General features: G+C 33.6%; 1 protein-coding gene across 3 annotated transcripts; it reads right to left on the bottom strand.

Annotated features, from left to right (window-relative positions):
- Nucleotides 1-1,386: 1,386 nt before the first annotated feature.
- On the bottom strand, nucleotides 1,387-17,548 carry LOC127870309 (uncharacterized). Of its 3 annotated transcripts, XM_052412942.1 has the most exons (12): nucleotides 17,374-17,512; nucleotides 14,890-14,971; nucleotides 13,578-13,685; nucleotides 12,961-13,069; nucleotides 12,419-12,587; nucleotides 7,969-8,104; nucleotides 7,517-7,617; nucleotides 6,819-6,960; nucleotides 6,231-6,384; nucleotides 2,997-3,124; nucleotides 2,279-2,396; nucleotides 1,387-1,898 (listed from the first exon to the last, which is right to left on the bottom strand). In XM_052412942.1, the coding sequence occupies exons 8-12, from the start codon at nucleotides 6,929-6,931 to the stop codon at nucleotides 1,800-1,802; spliced, it is 612 nt and encodes a 203-aa protein (XP_052268902.1). In that variant the 5' UTR covers nucleotides 6,932-6,960; nucleotides 7,517-7,617; nucleotides 7,969-8,104; nucleotides 12,419-12,587; nucleotides 12,961-13,069; nucleotides 13,578-13,685; nucleotides 14,890-14,971; nucleotides 17,374-17,512; the 3' UTR covers nucleotides 1,387-1,799. The 3 variants fall into 3 exon arrangements, with proteins under 3 accessions (XP_052268902.1, XP_052268904.1, XP_052268903.1); XM_052412944.1 differs by lacking the exon at nucleotides 13,578-13,685 and having other exon boundaries at nucleotides 17,454-17,548; XM_052412943.1 differs by lacking the exon at nucleotides 13,578-13,685.
- Nucleotides 17,549-20,422: the final 2,874 nt, after the last annotated feature.

Raw genomic sequence — 20,422 nt, 5'->3', positions numbered from 1 at the left:
ACTCGGCGGCAAGATGGTTGATGCCGAGTCGACTCCGCGTACACTCGATGTCGCCAAACTCCGAGGATCGCGGAATTTGCTTTTTCTGCGTGAGCTGTACTGTATGTACATCTTTGGATCAAAGACGATATTTGAATAATACTTGTGGCGGTGAGTAAAGATTAATTTACTTGTGTGTGTTTGTTGTGTATTTGTTTGACTTGTTTTATATATTTGTTTTGCATCTCACCGCGTGTCAATTTGTAGCATGTAATTAATATACGACCACATGCTGTTATAAGGTTGGTTCTTGCTAAAAAAGATAAAGCTTTGAAGTGTGCTTAATTATTAAATTATCTGTTTTTAAAATGTATGAGAATTATGCTAAGAAAGTCTGACTTGGGGGAAAAATGCACATGTGACAACAACCGCTTTGACTATAATTATTAATATGATTGTTACTAGTATTACAACTATATTTATTCTTATGCTACTGCTACTACTACTACTACTACTACTACTACTACTACTACTACTACTGCTGCTGCTGCTACTACTACTACTACTACTACTACTACTACTACTACTACGACTACTTCTACTACTACTACTTACGACTGCAACAACAACACCAACTACTACTATTACTACTACTACTGTATATGATCGTCCTTTTATTGATTTCATTCTATTTTTATTTCATTTTTGATGAAATTCCTAATTTTTGCAACGTCAATGGTCGCTGTAGTTTTTGAATAACCACCTCTCAACAATTTCCGTTTGTGTTATCAACTTACGGGACTTTTTCACGATTCGATAAATCGACAAAATTCAAAGAAATTGTTTCAGATTTGCAAATGTTCGTTGCAGTTCTGTTTTTGTGCAAGGGGACAGTAATACTGAACATTTTCCATGCTCTAAAATACCCATTACATGTTTATGCATCTTTTGAAAATTTAAAAACCTAAATCATTATACAGCGTTACAAACGCGAAACGATCGTATGATTTGGAAAGTTCTGTTGACATAACGAACATTGCTTAAATAAAGTAAAAAATACACCGTCTTTAGAATGTTATAAGTCAAGTAACTTACATTTTTATACATGTTTAGTTATTTCCATTTCTGTGTTTATTTAGGTTACATAGATCCAATAGTAAAATAATTAGACAACCTGATTGGTTCAAGTAATGTTTTTTACCAAATTCTTCAACTAGAGCATACACATGTCGTTTTCGGACTGTAATAAGTATACAACTGACATTTTGTAAAATGATAAGGAGAAGCAAAACCTGTAACAATAAAACGATAAACATTTTCCAGTATTCCAATTTTCTGATTAGTATTATAATACAATTTGAAAGAAAAAAACACACAAAAAAAATCCAAGATGCCTTTTCGGAACAATAAATAATTAAAAAAGGAGCAGTTACCATAATTTCAATATATTATGAATGCACAACAAACGTAAGTGCTCTTGATGTATTTCGGAAAATATGTATATCTGAAAAAAAATAACAGTTACACTTAAAACGTTCAGCAGGCGGCATGTTTTACTCCGAGGGTCATTGGTTCGAGCCGAAGTGTGCATTACTTCGTTTTCTTTCTTTAATGTTATTTTTGTTTTATTCTGAATCTCTTTAATTTCGATGTTTATATTTTTTTATTTCAAGCATATAATGACACACTTCAAAAGATGCAAAATCGTTTAAGTCAAACGTTTGATGAGCCATTTCAAGTGTGTTGCCACGCACGTAACATGGTTGCTGATTGGCTGTTGCAGTGACCGGATGTGAAGTCAACAATGTGACAGAGGCTGTTCATACGCGTTGTTGTGTTTTGGACGCCATTTGCATTTGCCATAAGAACAAAATATTTGTTGTTTTTCCAAGCACTTTGTTTAGGATAACTAAATGTACCTGGAACAAAAATGGGTTCAACAAGTAATCAATGATTTTTTAGACAATTGATGCATATATAATAATTGAAAGTGCTTAATTTTCCGTATCCCGTCTAATTTGAAGATTTCTTAAATTATATGAATTGAAGTATTGTAAAATGACCAAAGTTGCATCGGTGCTTTCAATATAGCTTTGCTCGCATTCAGAACTCTGGAACTGTAAGCCATGAAACAGTAAATAACCCAATTTTAAGATTACTTTAACAGTCTCGTTGTCGAGCAAACCCTAGTTTAATGTTACTTTAACAAATACGCGTGGAACTCCATAAACATTTTAATAATACATTGGATATTTCCCGTAAATACATGTTCCCAGATAAAATACATGTTCACATCAACCTTATATTGCCCAATTGGCAAGGCGGCCGGGACGCCCGCTGTTCCATGCAGAGTCTGTGTGTTTCCAGGCAACCAATTCCGCACCTCCACACCGGGTACCATTACTGAGTAGAGGGTGCTGTAAACAAATTATTTTAAATATAATGACCAGTTTACGCATTCAATAAGTATCATCCATAACGGATACAATAATAATATAAAACCCTACAAGATCAATGTCAAAATTCGCAACCTTTCATTGAGTCTGGTTATTTAGCGCTTTCCCTGTACGTAAACTACTGTTTGGGTTGGAGAGCAAGAGACCATTTAAAAGGGATACCCGCTATTGTTACAATATACAATCGGAATATTGTAAGGATGTGGACAAAGAAGTTCTGTTTAAGTTAGGACTGGAGCTTTCTTATCAATGTGGACATGTCATTCTTTAGATTTGGAACATGATAAAATGTTTTTTGAATTGAAATATTCCCTGTAGGAAACTCGTGGAATATGGATACTATTGTACTAGCCCTAGAATGAACGTCTTTTCCGATATGAATTCTGGCAACTTTAAGAATGGAGAATCAAAGACATCTATTTGACTTGAACCATATGACTTATTGTGAATGTTGACAGAGGACTTTTCTTTGAATGAGCAAAGTCAGCGGACTACTTATAAAGTTTACATTGACAAACATCATATATATGTATGGATTTATCTTTTGTATGTGCCAGTTACCCGTTTCCGGTATTTTCAAGCAATAAATGCGCCTCCATTTCCTTATTCGGCGCAGCGTAGCCTTCGTTGTTTATCTCGATGTGGTAACAGAACTCTCCGCCCGCTGTGACTGACAAAGGTAGAATAGCCTACAGCAGTAAACAATATATGACGTTTAATGAGTAACAATCCGTTTATTGTTTGGTATAATACACGATCGGCGCATGACCTGGCTTAATCAATGAAGCACGAGCGTGCCTTTCGAGTGTGAAAATACCAGTAGTGCGTTCAGTTACAGCGAACGTTCGCCAATGATGGTTCGTTTGCGATTCGGTCTTATTGAACGATAAGTTCGGCGCGAACGTTTCAAGATGGCGGCTCCCAGAAAATTGATTGCGGTGTTGATGGCGGAAATCGCTAATAACACGGAAAGTACTTATCTAACAGATATTTCAAAAATAATAAAACCTATAATAATTTGATTATAATTATAAGTGGTGTGGATGCGATAGTGTTATTTTTCATTAGCGATCGAAATTTAGTGTAAGAGGTACATTGAATCAGTTATAAAACAAAGCCCTAAAATAGCGCAATACATTACAATCTTCAAATGTAGTTGTTATTTTCTTTTACATTGAATGAATTTTCGTTTCGTTTACATTTAATGAAAATGTTAATAAATTTTAGCATTCAAATGGAAAAAAACACCTGCATATTTTGCGAATTGAACTGTCTTTGAATGCACATCTATATTGAAAACTTATTGTAGTGATAATGAGGGATACAAATCTGGCATTTTATTATACCATAATCTATACATTTATTTTACCCAAGTATTTTATATCCGTATTATGATCAAACGCGATTGCTTGTTTTCACGATGATGTTTCGAACACTGCAAAAACGCACGATCTTTACACGTTATAACATCGGAGTTTACGTTTGCAGGTACCCGTTAAATACGATAATTGTGTAGCAGTAAATTTCTACAATATTTTAAATGTATTTCATTATAAAACGCTTTAGTGTTATGTTTAAACTGGTTAATATACATACTTAATTGTTCCTGTTAATCCATTTCGGACAAATGTACGCCTATTTTTTAAATATGTTCAAATGTTTTATTAAAGCAACTGTTAAGTGTTTGGCTTAATATGCCAAGAGATGACACGGAGGTATCATAAATTGTGTTTAATGACCAGACACATGTGGTTAAAGACCCCATACTGAGTCATACAAATATAGGTCCCTGGGTTTATGACACCCTGTTGTCTTAGTTATTGTCTGGACAGTATCCGATCATATCGAGATAATCGGTTTGTGATGAAGGGGCAGTTATTAAATGGGTGGTTAAACATGCTGAAATAAGGAGTGTCAAAATTGGTGTGAACAATTAAATAAAAACATTTACATGTATCAAGAGGATTTAGTTAATCTCCAACAACTTCAGTTTTTACGGACATATAGGTTCAAATAGTTTCTTTATGTTGATTACATAAAATCAATCAATTTGTTGTTTGTTTTCGTCCTTATTTGTGTTCATTCATTGGATTCTATTTAATCTGAAAGAATTTCAATTTCTGAGTATTTTGTTGTTCTTAAAAGGGTTTCGAATATGATTGAAATCTTATCACGATGCGGATCATCAAACGCAAACAAAAGCAGAATGGCCGCAGTGTTGACGGCCAAAATTTGAGGATGCGCAAACGCGACGTCATTATCGGAATCCCCATAACCTCATATACACTTTGTTTATTGTTCAATTCATTTTTGTACTACAACAAAAAAAAGGAAACAATATCGAAGTTACACTGAACAAATACAACATATTTATTTGTCCGCCATCTTGGTTTCGCTAGCGATCTATAGCGAACTACCTCCCAAGAGGGTTCGCTTCGGTTCGCGAACGTTCGCGGCGAACCGAGCGTTCAGTAGCGAACGTTCGCGACCGTTCGCGAACTATAGCGAACGTTCGCTGTAACTGAACGCACTACAGTCTTATATGTTTTAACTAAACATGTATCACACAGGCCCAAGAAGAAGACAGAATTCCTATAACACGTAAAATCAATGGAAGAACACGCTTTATTATATGCAATCGATCAAGCATCACACGCCAGTCATTGCATTTACACCTTGTTATGGAAAGCCAAAATCGGTATGCTTTTTAGATTAAGAAAATAAAGCCAATAAGTAAGTAAATGCAATAGCAGGACACTAAATAATGCATTTAATTAGAACGACATGCTGTAAAACCATTTGTCCGCTCTAAATCGCAGTGAGGACACAGGATCACTTGCATCGGGTCTGTTATCGCATACTAATTAGTAATTGACAAGTCTTTTATATGGAGTGATATTTACTCGCCTTTTGTATTGTATGTCAATTAAGTGCTACATTATTATTATTATTATTATTATTATTATTATTATTATTATTATTATTATTATTATTATTATTATTATTATTATGATGTTATGTTATGTTATTCTTATCGGATTAGCGGGCTTAAAGGCTCTTTACGAGTGTTTGATGCAACAAAGCCGATTTCAAATAAGTTCTGTAATAAAAGCGCAGACACTTCTTCAATAAGGTGTTGATCGCAAGTCATCTTTCAATTTCATGTATTGTCTTAAATCGTCCGCGTGTTGGCTGTTTTATTTACAACATCCCTAAAAGAAAAGCACAGGAAAGGTTTTAGGACATGTCACGTACCGTGCACATAGTTTTGTACTCCCTTTATTTTTAGAATTTGGACTTACACATGCTAATCTGGGACAACACGTTCCGCACATGCATATAACACCCTTTTCACAGACCAAGGCCAACTTTTATTGTATTAAAGAACGTTCATTGCTTTTTCCTTCTGTATGATGACGTGTATTTTATCTTGCTGGTACATGATGTCATGTTTTGGTGAACGGAATGAAGAAGTATTTTGTTCATATTGCGATTCTATCGGGGAGCATTTTGCTGATGGTAGCAATGTCGTCGAGCATTACAACGACAAGACTCTCTTATCTTGAGACTGAATCCATGCAATTTTTGTAAAATGGACAGATTTATTTGTTTTTGACTGTAAGTATTTTCAATGCAGGTACTATTAAATGCATCTCTCTTCTCATCATAGTTTTTCATAAAATGGTGGTTATATAATGACAAGAATTGTCCATAGGCATACATTTTGACAAATTTGAATTAAAATAAAAAATAAAGCATAAATGCATTACACAGTCATGACATATTTCTCCTTACTTTTGTCAAGTACAGCCTGTACCCAAGATGAGCAGATATGACACCATAGCAGCCAGGATGTTTCCATGAATCTATTATCGCCTTCAAATAGTCGGTATTCAGACTTGAGTAGTGGAATTTAGCAAGTTCATTAACAGCGTTAGCAAAACTCCATCTGTAATATGGAAAAGGTAGGCAAGATAAACTTGGTTCAAGTATGTATGAGCATGTGTGTTAAGCATCCTATATTGTACGGTATTAATAAATACATAGTATTTATATAAACGAACAAAAAATATGCGACTTACACTGGCTTAGACAACGTATTCCTCTTATAGTTACTGCTGCGCCTTACACCACTCATATTTACTTACATTTTTGATGCCACGATCAGTATGCTTCTTTCATTGACAGCATTTATTTCGTTGACCTCAACGTTGTAGGCCACTGCATTGCGATTAGTCGTAGTATATCAATTAAAATGTGGTCAACGTCTTATTCGCTATACGTACTATGCCATTTCAGTTGACGTCTACGTTTGATATCACTTACGTTGACTTTAAAGTTTTATGGCATTAACCTTGACCTTGCCGTCCTTTATTTACTTACGCTGCTGGTGTGTCGGCGTCGTTGGTTTCACCGGTGACGTAGTTGAAGCGGCTGTCGTCAGCCATGTACGTCCGGTCCCCGGTACATTTGAACGTGCCCATATTCTGGTCCATGTCCGAGAGAAAGGCGTCGATAAAGAAACCTAGTAACAGCATGCTTTGTCTTGTGCAACTTGTTTTTATATCAATAATAATTGTGTGTTTGTAATGAAAAACCTATATAAAGTGAGTACGCAAGTTATTGCGGACTATATGTTGTTCTTACTTCATGTGTAAACACTTGTCATGGAGGATTTATATATATCTACATCGAATTAATTCAGTTTTGAATGAAAAATATGTAAATATTCATCAAAATGAAATGTATATCTTATTATGTCTGAGGAAGGCTTCCTGAGCTGGTGTTCACAAAACTACTTTGGGAAATCTCAACTAAAGTTCGATTAGAAATGCATTGCTTACTGCTTAGCTTGCACAATGATAAAAACGATTAACTTAAGCGATATATACTTGTTTAAAACATGTTAACACGAATAACCTTAGCACGAAATAGGCAGGGACTGTATGATTGTTGCACAACTTTAAGAAATGTCCTTCAGTTTTCCCTACAAAATACGTCCCATAGCTATATTTGTGACTGAAGACGTGTTGTTACCAAAAAAAAACAACACACCATTAAGCCATAAATTAGTAGCCTACCTATTCGTGATTTGGCTGTCCGTGTTTTCTCGTCCGATAGAGTTGTCGGCACTTTGTCGTATACATGATACTTGAATGCCGGGATTCGAACCGATATCTCTCTAAAAAGAATAAACGCATACGATTCCTGTTACAAACAATCTTAGTTCGGTAAGACGACGAAGTGTTCATGCATGTATTACGCACTTAAATTTAATGTTGCAAATCGTTAAACCATAATCACCGACACGTAACACAAAGAAAAACAAACATTTTGTGTTTTTATACAAAAAGGTTTCCAGGTTTGCTTTTTTGTTGGGAACATTTCGCATTGCGGAATGTTATGATCATTGATTATATTGGTACGGTCAATAGTGTGACCAATTGTGCATGTTAAGCTCATGTAGTAAGATTTCAATATTACAGTAAATAAATGCGGTGCACATGTTGAACGGCATGTTCACATGACTTACATTGAAGGTGGTGCCGCATCAAGGAGCGCCTGGAGGATTCCCTTCCTGTGCGCCCACTGTGCGTCGGTGAAGCTGAGGTTGGCACTCGAACAACTTCCGGTTATCCCAAATTCGCTGGTCGTGAAATGCCACTCTCCTTAGAAAATGCATATATTTGGTCAAATCAAATTTTTATTAATATAATAATATATAAAAAATCATACCGTTTTCGTGAGCTCATGTAATTTTGCAGTAAGTTAATTTTTTTTTTGGTCCTGAAGTTGATGGCCTTGGTGTTAAACATGTTCATACTGCATAGCTGTCTTGCCCAGAGTTTTACCTGTTTTGATCTTAATCAACAGCCAATACAATATTTCAATCGCCAGTAGAACCGAGTGAATACAATTCGAATTCTGCTACTGCGTTTGCACTATATTGCCAACTATACGAATGTAAGAAGAATTTACTTTAGGTTTACAAATAAATCGTAGATAGCATCTTGTGGGTGTCAGACATGTCCAATCATATTCTGTTTTGTGCAATAAGTTTTTGCGTCATAAGTAAATTTTAAAGGACTTTGGTCGCACTGATGGACATAAACATTTGGTATAACATAATTATATAACAAAACAAATACCAATCAAGGGAAAATAATGCAATTAAGCCAATTATTATTTTAACAAAACTAAGCAATTATGAAACATAGGGACAGGTCCTAGATCTCAGTTACCCCCATTATTTAACAAATCTCTATTCACATACAACCTATTACAACATACGCATACACATTCCTGTTCTTACCACAGGCGCTCACAATCATCTCATCTTACTCCAGACGTGAGCTGATCCCGTTACCTACCCCAGACGCCCACAAACCCCGCTTGGATCGCAACAATGATTCCTTCATATTCCCGGAACACGTTATCATGGTCCAACTTTTTGATGTGAGAGAGCATGCGCGAGTAGCTTGGGTCGCGGTAGGGCTTCGAATGACGTCATAAATTCGTTAGATGCTCGTAAATTAAATATTTCATGTACAGTTTCAAACAAGTCGATCATGTGTAATTTGATCCGGTTTATATTGTGCTTTGAAGTAACAAAGTAATCGGAATGCAACCGGACAAACATACCGCAGTTGATACACCTTAAACACGGCCCTTACTCTCGCGCGCCACATCTTTGTTGAGATGCATAAATAAATGAGCCAATGCTACTTGTAGTCACTTCCGAGGTGGCGGTATGGCCCGTATGTTTTAAAATTTAACGGTTATTTTACAGAGTAATTAGGTTTTATATGTTTTAAACATATTTTCATTATGTTTAAAAATCGGCCGATGTAATGCGCTTCAGCGTTTATAAACTCATCCAAAGATGTACAGAAACATACAATCACAACCCATTTGGAAACGTGAGGACCTTTATAAGTTGTGGCATGGTAGAATTGGTAAAAGCAAATCGATGTTTTTTGTCTGTGTGACGAGCAAATTCCCTGCCAATTAAATCGCTCATTACACAAAAGGATTGCTTTGAGCTTGTACAAGTTAATGCGTGCACAAAAACATCGGCTTCTAGCCGATCTAATAGATAAATTTTGCATTTTTCAAAAAGAGAGGGAGCAAATGCCAGGGAGGTGGCGCTCAGATTAGGAGGTGGGGCTAATGTACATTTATAGCTATTTTAAAGTGAAATATTTTATGTTATGGTTTACAGGACTTGCATTATTTTTTGTAAGTTGACTACCTAGCACATTTGAGTCGCGTGCGTTTTTTATTAGAAAAAGTAATTTTCTAATAATGTCTTGATGGATTTAAACGTTCGTCTTTATAAGATATGAACATTTGACATGTATTATACAAAAAAATCAAAGGAAAAAGACCGAGCTATATCTTTTTTGAGTTGATAGTGGGAAAAACAACATATATGAGTCGAATAAAGATTCGTTTGCCTTGGCCTTTAAGTAAATTTAGCAATTGGATTAAGGGACATAAATCATCTTTTCAAGAAGAAGTATTAACTTATATTTATTTCGTGAATTATCATACTGTCTACAAATATTTCTGTCGATAAATCATTTTGATAATGTTGAACAAAAAGTTGGTTTCATTGAGCATTACAAATTTTTGGTATATATCGTATAATATGTTTTATTATGTTGGTAACTTCTTAATCGAGTTCATCACTTACATATTAACTTTTTTATTTTAATCTTATTTATTATAGAAAGTGTTTATGTTCTGTAAAGATTTGGGCCTTCGTATGTAGGTTGAAAAATAAATTAAATATAATAAAGAACAATATCTATCAAATTTACTTCATTTGAGAATGCCATTGCGATACGACTGTAAAATTGATACATCCTGCATTGGCACCACCTCCTATCAATTATCAATGCCATCTTCGAAGCATTGGCTCATCTCTTTTGGAAAATTGCAAAATTATCTACTACGTCGGCAAGAAGCCAATATTTTTGTGCATGCAGCATCTAATGTATGTTGTTCGCAATCGTTTGATGCAGTTTGCGATTTACTCTGGTGGAAATTTTCTCGTTACACAGGAAAAACTCATCGAAATGCTTTTTTAAACTCCGCCATGCCACAACTTATAAAGGTTCTCATGTTTTAAAATGGGTTGAGAATGTATGTTTATGTACATTTTTTGATGAACTAATCTTCGCGAAAGCGCACCACATCGCCCGATTTTAAATACAATGCGAAATATGTTGAAAAACATATAAAACCTAGTCCCCTTGTAAAATTATCCATGAAATTTCAAAACATCCAGGCCTGAGCGCCATCTCGGAAGTTGCATAGGCTCATTTAATAATGCATCTAAAAAAAGAGGTGGCGCGCGTGATTAACGGCCGTGTTTAAAGCCAATACACACTCGAAATCAAAGAATATTTTAAACGAGATTGGCTTCGGGCAACTTCGGGAGCACGACGTAGTTCTCATGAATAAGCCGCTCTTCCGACGCTGCCCGATTCCAGTCTCGCGTTTATTCGTAAATGTTCTGATATCGTGGCGGGAAATCAACATGGACTATAGTTTGTCGAATAAACAACGAGCATTGATTATCGCGTTAAAACTATGTTACCATACCACATCTAGCGTTGAGATGTTGGCTTTTGCTATAATGAATACAGCTTTGTGTATAGGTTAGCTTTACTTTACGAAATATTTTGCAAAATATTCGTTGATTATGAATAGTTATGTTACTATAACGCAGATCAAACATTGCGACGATACAGGCCTACTTTAAGCTGCTATTGTCTTAATGTATTGATGTTAATTTACGAATTTACGAGCAACGATTAGTGATAGACACGAATAATGAAACATGTAAAATAGTTCATTAAAACTATTTGTTTAAACAATCTATGAACATACTAAGAGCCTGTAAATGATCATAATTATAATGTCGTGGATTGCAAGCTTATATATACTACAATTGGTAATTTGTTTTCATTCCACTGTAAAAAGACCTTAATACCAAAAGACAGAGAGACGATGGATTAATACCTAATCGGTAGATAATAACCGAAAGCAGTTCCAACTTGAGACGAGTATACCCTTACGCATGCGTAAAATCTGTAGCGAGAACAACTAGAAAACTTTATGTAACTGATCTATAATGTTGGAATAAGACCATATCGTACAATTAAAGGGATCTTTTCACGGTTTGGTAAATTGACACAATTGAAAAAAGTTGTTTCAGATTCGCAAATTTTCGTTTTAGTTATGATATTTATGAGGAAACAGTATTACTGAACATTTACCATAGTCCAATATAGCCATTATATGTATCTTTTGACGATTTGAAAACCTAAACAAGTAAAAATTATAAAGCGTTGCAACGCAAAACGATTGAATAATTTGGAGAGTTCCGTTGTTGTCGTTTAAATTAACGAAACTACGAAGATTGCTTATATAATGTATAAAATACTCAAACTGTGTACACCCGGCGGAATAGCCGAGAGGGCTTATGCGTTTTTACTTCAGACTAGCTCCAGGACTCCGGGGGTCACTGGTTCGAGCCCCGGTACCTGCTACTTTTTTCTTTTTTAAATTTTATTTTCAATTTTTTACTGGAGCTTTTAAGATTCTATGTTTACATTTATCAGTATAAAGCATTTAATGACAAACTTCAAAATATGTGAAAAGGCCCCTTTAAAAAAAGCCTAAACACGTGTATCATTACCGGTTTAAAATTACTTAGATTTCAATTTGATCCACTTGAAAAAATAAATGTTACTCTTTTCTATATTTTCACGGTTATTTCATAAACTTGAAACTGTTTAATCAATACCTGTACATACAATTGAATACTTCAGCATTTGATATACAATGTTTACATGTATATTCAATCTAACCATGCGTGCAGCACTAAGTTGACGCATACATGTGTATTGTCATAAATTTGGCAACTAAGCATTAAGTGAATTTTAAGCAGAAATGTGTCTTAAAACGCTTACCGGTTGAACACAGCAGTCGTCATAGGCGAATCTGAGAATCACCGTCCAACCTTGGCCTTGAATTAACTTGAGATCGGCCTTGACCTTGTCCGTGAAGGTCAGAGTTCAAGTAGGTGTCAAGGTAGTACTGCCTGTATACGACATTGTTTTGTGGGCCCATTGACCAAGACTGTAAAAATAAAAAGAATAAAGATTGAGCATTGAAATCTACATCCGCCGATCGAGGTTTTGATTCCCGATGTGGAAAAATAAATTATGTGGGCTCAAAATATTCCTCTCACTCAAGTAGAATAACACAAACATTTCTAAATGTAATGTGTTGGACTCATAACATTATTTTGAGCATTCTGTTAAAGTTACTTCTTGTATAATTCACAACATAACCGGTTATCCAAAATGATTATTGACTTCATTATGATGATGATGATGATGATAATGATGATGCTGCTGCTGTAGCTGCTGGTGACGATAATTATTATAATTCTTGTATGAATAAACTTATCATGATTATCAGAAGATGCTATAAAAGTTACAAAATATACCGTGAGTGAATGAAAGTTTGAGGTTCGCGTCTCAACGTGTTTGTAGAAACCTCTGCCGGGATTCACAACGGTCACATTCGATCCAAGTTTTGAAGTTTTCTCTACGAATCTGAATTAAAAACGTAATATGTAAGAAATTACAACATGTTCAGGAACAGTCCTAGGAATAGCAATTATATAATCGTAGGCAGGACGAGAATACCAGTGAAACGATAAACTGATCATTTAGCCCAGACTATGAAACATATGAAACGATAAGGCTTTAAAACTCTCTTGTTAACATTTTGATATGCAGATTTGCACTTGTGCAACTTTAACCATTCCATTGACTTGTGTTTTATTTGTACATATCGTGTAGTATTTGCTTCCTATTGATTTGTCGTACAAGCACCAGTTAAATAATTTGTCCAGTCGTATTTTCTTTTTTTTTGATGAAACGACTTTTAGTTAAAGATGCATTGGTTCGAAAATCAGTTGGTTTAGTTCCTTGATTTAAATAATATATGTAAAGGTAGAACCTACAACGGTAGTTCTATCATGGAACAAAAAACAAGCAAGGTTTTGTTGAATAACGTTCATATGAATATGAACGTTACTATTTTGGATCCAATTTTTACCTTCTCACGCGCAGGTCTAGTTTATAGTTAAAATTATACTGATGCGATCTCAGGGTGCAGGATCAACGGGGCTCACAGGGATTTACATGTACACACGGGCTTGACAGACTGTAAACACACCGTTAAGAACTTTATTTTTGGTAAGCAGGACTCAAAAATAAACACTCACTTCATAGACAAATTCGTCATTGCATTAGATTTTCAAATATTCAATACTTAATCATAAATTGGCAATGTGTAACCGGCGTTCTAGATGACAAAGGCATAATCAACCCACTTTGGAATGTTTATCTCGTTGCAAGAAATTTCCTTTACTGCAGACGGATGCTCATTCTAGAATATATCGGCGAATTTTAGGCGGTTGTCTCTACATGGTATTAAACCATCAAATTAGTCGTTTCGCCATATTTAGCTGTCTTGAATGTGACCAAAACATACGTAACTTAAAGAGTGTCATATTTATAAGTGTGTTTTTGTAATAAATATCAATAAAAATGACAGTTGATACTTCATGTAATTGTATATGAAAATGAACTGCCAACAAATACGACGCTGAGTAAATTACTAGATTTAAATGTGCTCTCTAAACTTGTAGTGTCTCTTGATGTTGTTATGTTATGTTTAATCTGTTCAATTTATATTTGTCTTTAAACTAAATCCCATTCAGTAGAATACCGATTCTGGTATGGAATCAGCCCCTAAAGACTGATGGTTGAGATGTTTGTCTACGCAAATACATGCCCATTATTCTGCCATAATTAAGTATTATATATGAACAGAAAGGTGATAGCATGGTGATATTTAAGAAAATGTTGTATTTACTGTTTGTTTGATCTATAATTCGTTTATTTCTAATTAATTGTGAATCCATATACGATACGTCATATCTACATACATAATTTGTAAACCTTGTTACAACTTTGAATCGTTTATTAGTGATGAATGGTTCTAAAGTTGATAAGTTAATTATCTGTGATATCAAAATTGTTTTAAGCAATGTTCTTGTTTGGTGTAAGTTATTGACTTTGTTTTTACAATATAGCAGCATATTTTAACGCGGCGCCTGACGTTTGAGAACAACCATGATGACAAGATGGTGGTTATTAGATAACAGTTTCGGTAATGCGTTTAATTGCTGCCAAAATGCTACCATATAATATACCAGAGCTTCATAAATAAAATGTAAGCGCGTGTAAAAAGACAAGAATAATATGTTTCTATTCATGCTCGAGATAAACTAAAGGAAAATTAACTTTGACAATAAATAGGACTACAGGAATTTAGTGGTCCGATATTGGAGGTCTGACTGTACCCTTGTGTGCTTCCGGTGAACGATGTCGGACAGTCGCACGTGGAACCAAGCAGGAACGCAGTGCCTTCTCCAAACAGAACACCTAAGAAACACAAACGCCAAGTTAAGCTCATGTACTATGCTTTTAATTAAGGATTTTATATTAGCAACGCTTATGATTAGTCTAAGCAACCGTCACTAAACAAAAACATAATGATGTCTTACCAAAGTGATCATTAAACTAGTGAATGCTCGCAAAAATTAAAACTAACATGTACAGTGTGGACTCATATGACTTTTGCGTGTGTAATGTTGTGTAAATAATGAATGTATTTGGTTGCAACTTATGTTTCCGGTACAACTTATTTTTATTTTTTTTTAAATTAGCGTTTTCAACTGTCTTAGAATATCCTATTGGTGTACGTCAGATACATTTCGGAGTATCGAACCCCTTTATTCTATGTAAAAAAATATTTTTTAAGATCGTATTGTAAATATATTTTGTAATGTTTAAAGAAGAACTCTAGGAAACAAAGAACTTAATGGTGAATTATGTGTTTTATAAATGTTCTCATATTTTAACATTTCACTTAAAATTCATATAATATGAAACCTGTATATTTTCTTTGGTAAAGTAATACAAACATCTATTATTGTAAAAAAACTGTTATTGTAAACATTTACTTAGTGAAACGGTAACCGTATAAACTTGTTTATATCCGGGTGTTGATCAGGTGACTTGCGATATCCATTTAATGTATATTCCTACGCGCCGGACAACTACGTTACATAATTTGACAAATAAATAATTCTCCAAGCAGTCATGGTAGCTGCATTCATTGAAAATACTGCACCCGTGATACAACGTATTGCATACGTTTGAATGATAAAGCCAACGAAGGTGTACGTTAATCATGGGGAGAATCAAATGTCTATACTTTTCAATAACAAAATGAAGATTACAACTATACGTGTCATATTTATAATGGCGTGTGTTCGGTCGAATGTTAACACCGAATAGTGGCTAAATTTAGTGTTTACAAAGTTTTTATTATAATTTGATGTTTTGTCATGTATGTTGAACCTCGAAATTTAATAAACAAACTCAGCATTGGCGACGCATTTGCACATTTGCATTTTTATTACTGGTTTGTCATTGCGTTGTAAAATGTACACGTATGCGTTATTGTTTAGAAACTACGATCCCATTTTAAGCGGAGTTGTCTTAATTATTTATGGAAAGCTATTTTCATGATCAGATACTTGTTTGAAAAACAGTACGTTCGGCGTTTGAACATACGTGCTGACTAGTTTTGGCGATTTCGAAAACAGTTGCCATTTTGGTAACGCCTTATTTAGAAACGTATAGGCCCACAGTTTTCTGCATGAAACACGAATTGAAAAGGCTTCTTGTGGGATTAACATTTCGAAAACAGTAGAGAGATGTTGTTTTATCGGACGCTGGAGGAATATTTTATAAAATGTCTCATTCGTTTACTTTGTGTTGGCATTTGTTCATTTACAGCGCAATGACGCATTAAAGGAAATGGCGTGAACAGACTCGAACTATGTTTAATATGTGTCTGATTATATTGAACACATTCATGAACAAGCATACGTATGCCCTCGACTTTTTGTGTACAGTGTGAAACCTTTAAACCTAAAATTTAGCAAGGATTTAGTTAATCTACGAAACAGGCAGTAAATCGACCGTCATAAATGCTTGGCGGTAAGATGCCATTTATAGTTTATAATCCTCTCCGGATAAACCTTATCCTTATCTGCACGAACCAGATATTCTAGTTTTGATATTCGCCTATAACATATATGTTTAGAATTGCGCATTCTGTTGTTAAATTTAAATGTGAATGTAATGATTTGGTTAAGAGAGTACATATTATATGTGTGTCAGCACTGTGATATTAACTGTTCGTTCCCGTCAATAATAATAATATACAGAGTATATTTACATAAAAAAGTTTTCTATTTCGTTGGAAAGACTTTCTTATTAACAACCTGGACTTTCGTGTTCTAATGAGAACCGAAACACACTGCACATCGTTGTTCTTTGAATAATAAACAACGATGCATTGGCAATTTGTTAAAACATCAAAATTAAACCCTTCACCTGCTTTGATATCCACCGACATATACTTAGTTCCGAGTTTAATGTTAATACTACTTATACTACTACCATTACTACTAATACCGCTACTACCTCTACTACTACTAAACAAATATAATACTTAGAATATAAATCACACGCAATTCCATAAAGGAAGCCGTTTTTCGGTTTTAAAAACACAAATACGGCAATTCTTTTTAAGGCATTGTTTGTGTTCGACAAAATACCATCGTCTGAGGGTTCGCCAACGGTTTTGTCTCTGATAGACAAAAATGCACTTTAACCAACTTTCGCCGACACAAATACAATATTTCATAATATGGACTTATTTTTACAAGAAACAAAGCCCAACTAGAAGATTAAGTATCCTTAAAACTTACCTATGAAAATAAATATTTCCACAAAAACTTTAAAGCGATTGATATTCATAATTAAGGACCACATAACCCTAACCAGTCACCTTTTATGTTTGCGTTAAATAAAAACCAGTCTTGTGTCTTCTTTAAGAGTAGGTCAAACATCAAAACGATATCTGTGTTTGCGTTCACAGTGACTCTCCAGAGATAAGATACATACGTTTCTGTAATGAAATCTAGGGGTTATCGTTTACATAGCAAAGTAAACTAGAACATTCCTCCGTAAACACTTCATTTTTGTGCAATTGATTGTTGTCATGAAACTTCGTACAATTTACTGACTCCTTTGCGTTTCTAAGATGACGTTGTACCTAGATGTATACGAGATTTATATTCAGCGGGAAATTATATTCGCACATTTATATCTATTATGGAATTTAAACCTACCAAAAGGTATTATGTATACCACTTACTGTTGCATAGCTTTGGAAAATATAACGTGAATGTTTTGTGTGTAGGCCGTTAAAATTTAGCTAAAGACATGTAATCGGTATTTTCATACTGAAATTATTTATTATAAATGGTTGACGTATTGTATATGCTAATTCATTAACAGAAAGTTATTTAGTTACTCATAATTAGTTATTGAGCTTACATAAACACCAAGCTACATACATGGACATTTGAATCACAGTCTGTTTAGAAGGTTACTTTCGACATGTATTTACTGATATTTTCTCCGCATCACGTCTGTCTATTAATAATGTTCGTGTTTTATTGCGATTATGATATAAATAGAAGTTTCAACTTGCTCTTCTCTAATAAATAGGCAAACACAAAAAGGTAATTTAGAAAAGTTTTCAAATATCTACTGTCCTACTCACCAAAAGTGTGTACTAACCATGTTTATTTTCGTCAAGTTTTCTTTGCTGACGAGTTAAAAATTTTCACAAAACATAGACTATACATTTCTGCATCGCCATCCATCTTTTCCATTTTAAAGCACTACATGTAAGCGGGCATTTCTTTGTGGATAGACATTCTTTGATCGACTGACACACGAACGACTTTTTCATCAAAGTAATTACCCTTTTAATTCAACGTCGATTTTCCTCAAAAAAAAGAACAATTCACTGACACTTCTGATTCCTTCAATTGTTCAACAACACATCGCGTTATTCGAGTACATTCGACCGGTTTTTTTAAGAAATATATTCCAACATTGTTATGTACTTTGTATTATAATAATCAATTGAAAACACACCTGAAAAAATGCAATCAAGTGATTTCGTTTACAGTGTAATGAAATAACATCTTTTTCAACAGCAAGGCAATTGTCAAAGGTGTAAAGCGCACTGGTTAGAGTCTCTGGTTACAACACGGAAGACCTTGGTTCAATCCCCGTTGGAGCTCAAGTTTTCTTAGCAAGCTAGCTAACTTACGGCTTTTATTTATATTCGTTACATGGATTTGAAAGCTATAAATTCAAAAAATGTGTAAATCCAAATGTAAAAAACATAAACGAGGAGAAAATGCCAACAAAGTAGTCCATATCTCGATAAAATAGTTGTGTTTAGACAAGCTATTGTAAAAAACCTAAAGTTGATTTAAAGCCTCGCGTTTTCTTCTTTAAAATCATCTAGCTGTAGGATACAATATGTTTATTAAATGTATTTATCCTAAATGTCTACTTTTGAGAACAAGTAGAATGATACAAATTTATAATTAAACAATGCAATTTGACATATGGCTCGTTTGTTTAACATACTTACATGTATAGTGAACATAAGTTTAAATTGGACAAATGGTGCATGTTTTTCTATTATTTGTTTGAACAACAACACATTCCCTAAAAGGTAAGAAGTTACATATATAACATTTTTAGACACATCTTTGTTCTACTCTGTCTACTCTGATCAGACGAAAAGCTTTAAAAAATGGCATTGATTATCTTCCAAACAAAACAATTATGTTATAATAATAATAATAATAATAATAATAATAATAATAATAATAATAATAATAATAATAATAATGATAATGCTAATAATGATAATGATAATAATAATAATAATAATAATAACAATAATAATAATAATAATAATAATAATAATAATAATGATAATAATAATAATAATACTACTAATAATAATTATAATAAAATAATAATAATTATAATACTAATAATAATAATAATACTAATAATAGTGATAATGATTATAATAATAATAATAATAATAATAATAATAATAATAATAATAATAATAATAATAATAATAATAATAATAATAATAAAAAAATAATAAAAATAATAAAACTAATAATATAATGACACAATTATAATAACAATGATAATGAAAATAATAAAAAAAAATAATTTTAATTATAATTTTAATTATAAATTTAATCATATCAGCATCATAATTATCATTATAATTATCATCACAATCTAACGTATCATCGCGATCATGACCAAAGTTTTATTTATTATTCTCGTATAGTTAAAATTAATTAACAATAATAATAATAAAAAATTACTTGTCTACAAGTGTTGTGTAAGATAATTTTATTATTAAATGCAACTGTTAAGTGGATATTCAGCATTGACAGTCGGTGTAACTGTAACAACGATTAATAACGATTTATAAAATGATATTGACAGCTTTATTGTACGCTTCCTGGTTTGCAAACACGACATTTTAAAACCTAAAGGAACATGTGTCATATGAATTCACAACCCGTTGCCGCTTCAAGCTAAAAAGCATGTGATATGGTAGTTATTTATGAACTCTATATATTCAAGGGAACATTTGTGCATAATTTAGTATGTGCTATTAGATACATTTATATACTGCAAAATACATAAAAGTTATTATTCAATCAAACTGAACACGTTTGTTGAAAATATTTCTCGGAAATAGCACCAGAAGGAAATATGTTCAGATATGCGAAGCAGTTGCGTGTGTTATTGGTCACGGGAATTATACTAGTGACATTATATTTATTATACAAGTTACCTGCTCACACAGTCAAAACGGAAATACTGCTTACACGACAACAGATACCTTCGTCA

Source organism: Dreissena polymorpha, chromosome 2 (assembly GCF_020536995.1).
Source record: "Dreissena polymorpha isolate Duluth1 chromosome 2, UMN_Dpol_1.0, whole genome shotgun sequence".
Taxonomy (NCBI): domain Eukaryota; kingdom Metazoa; phylum Mollusca; class Bivalvia; order Myida; family Dreissenidae; genus Dreissena; species Dreissena polymorpha.
This window is presented reverse-complemented; position numbering and strand designations above follow the sequence as displayed.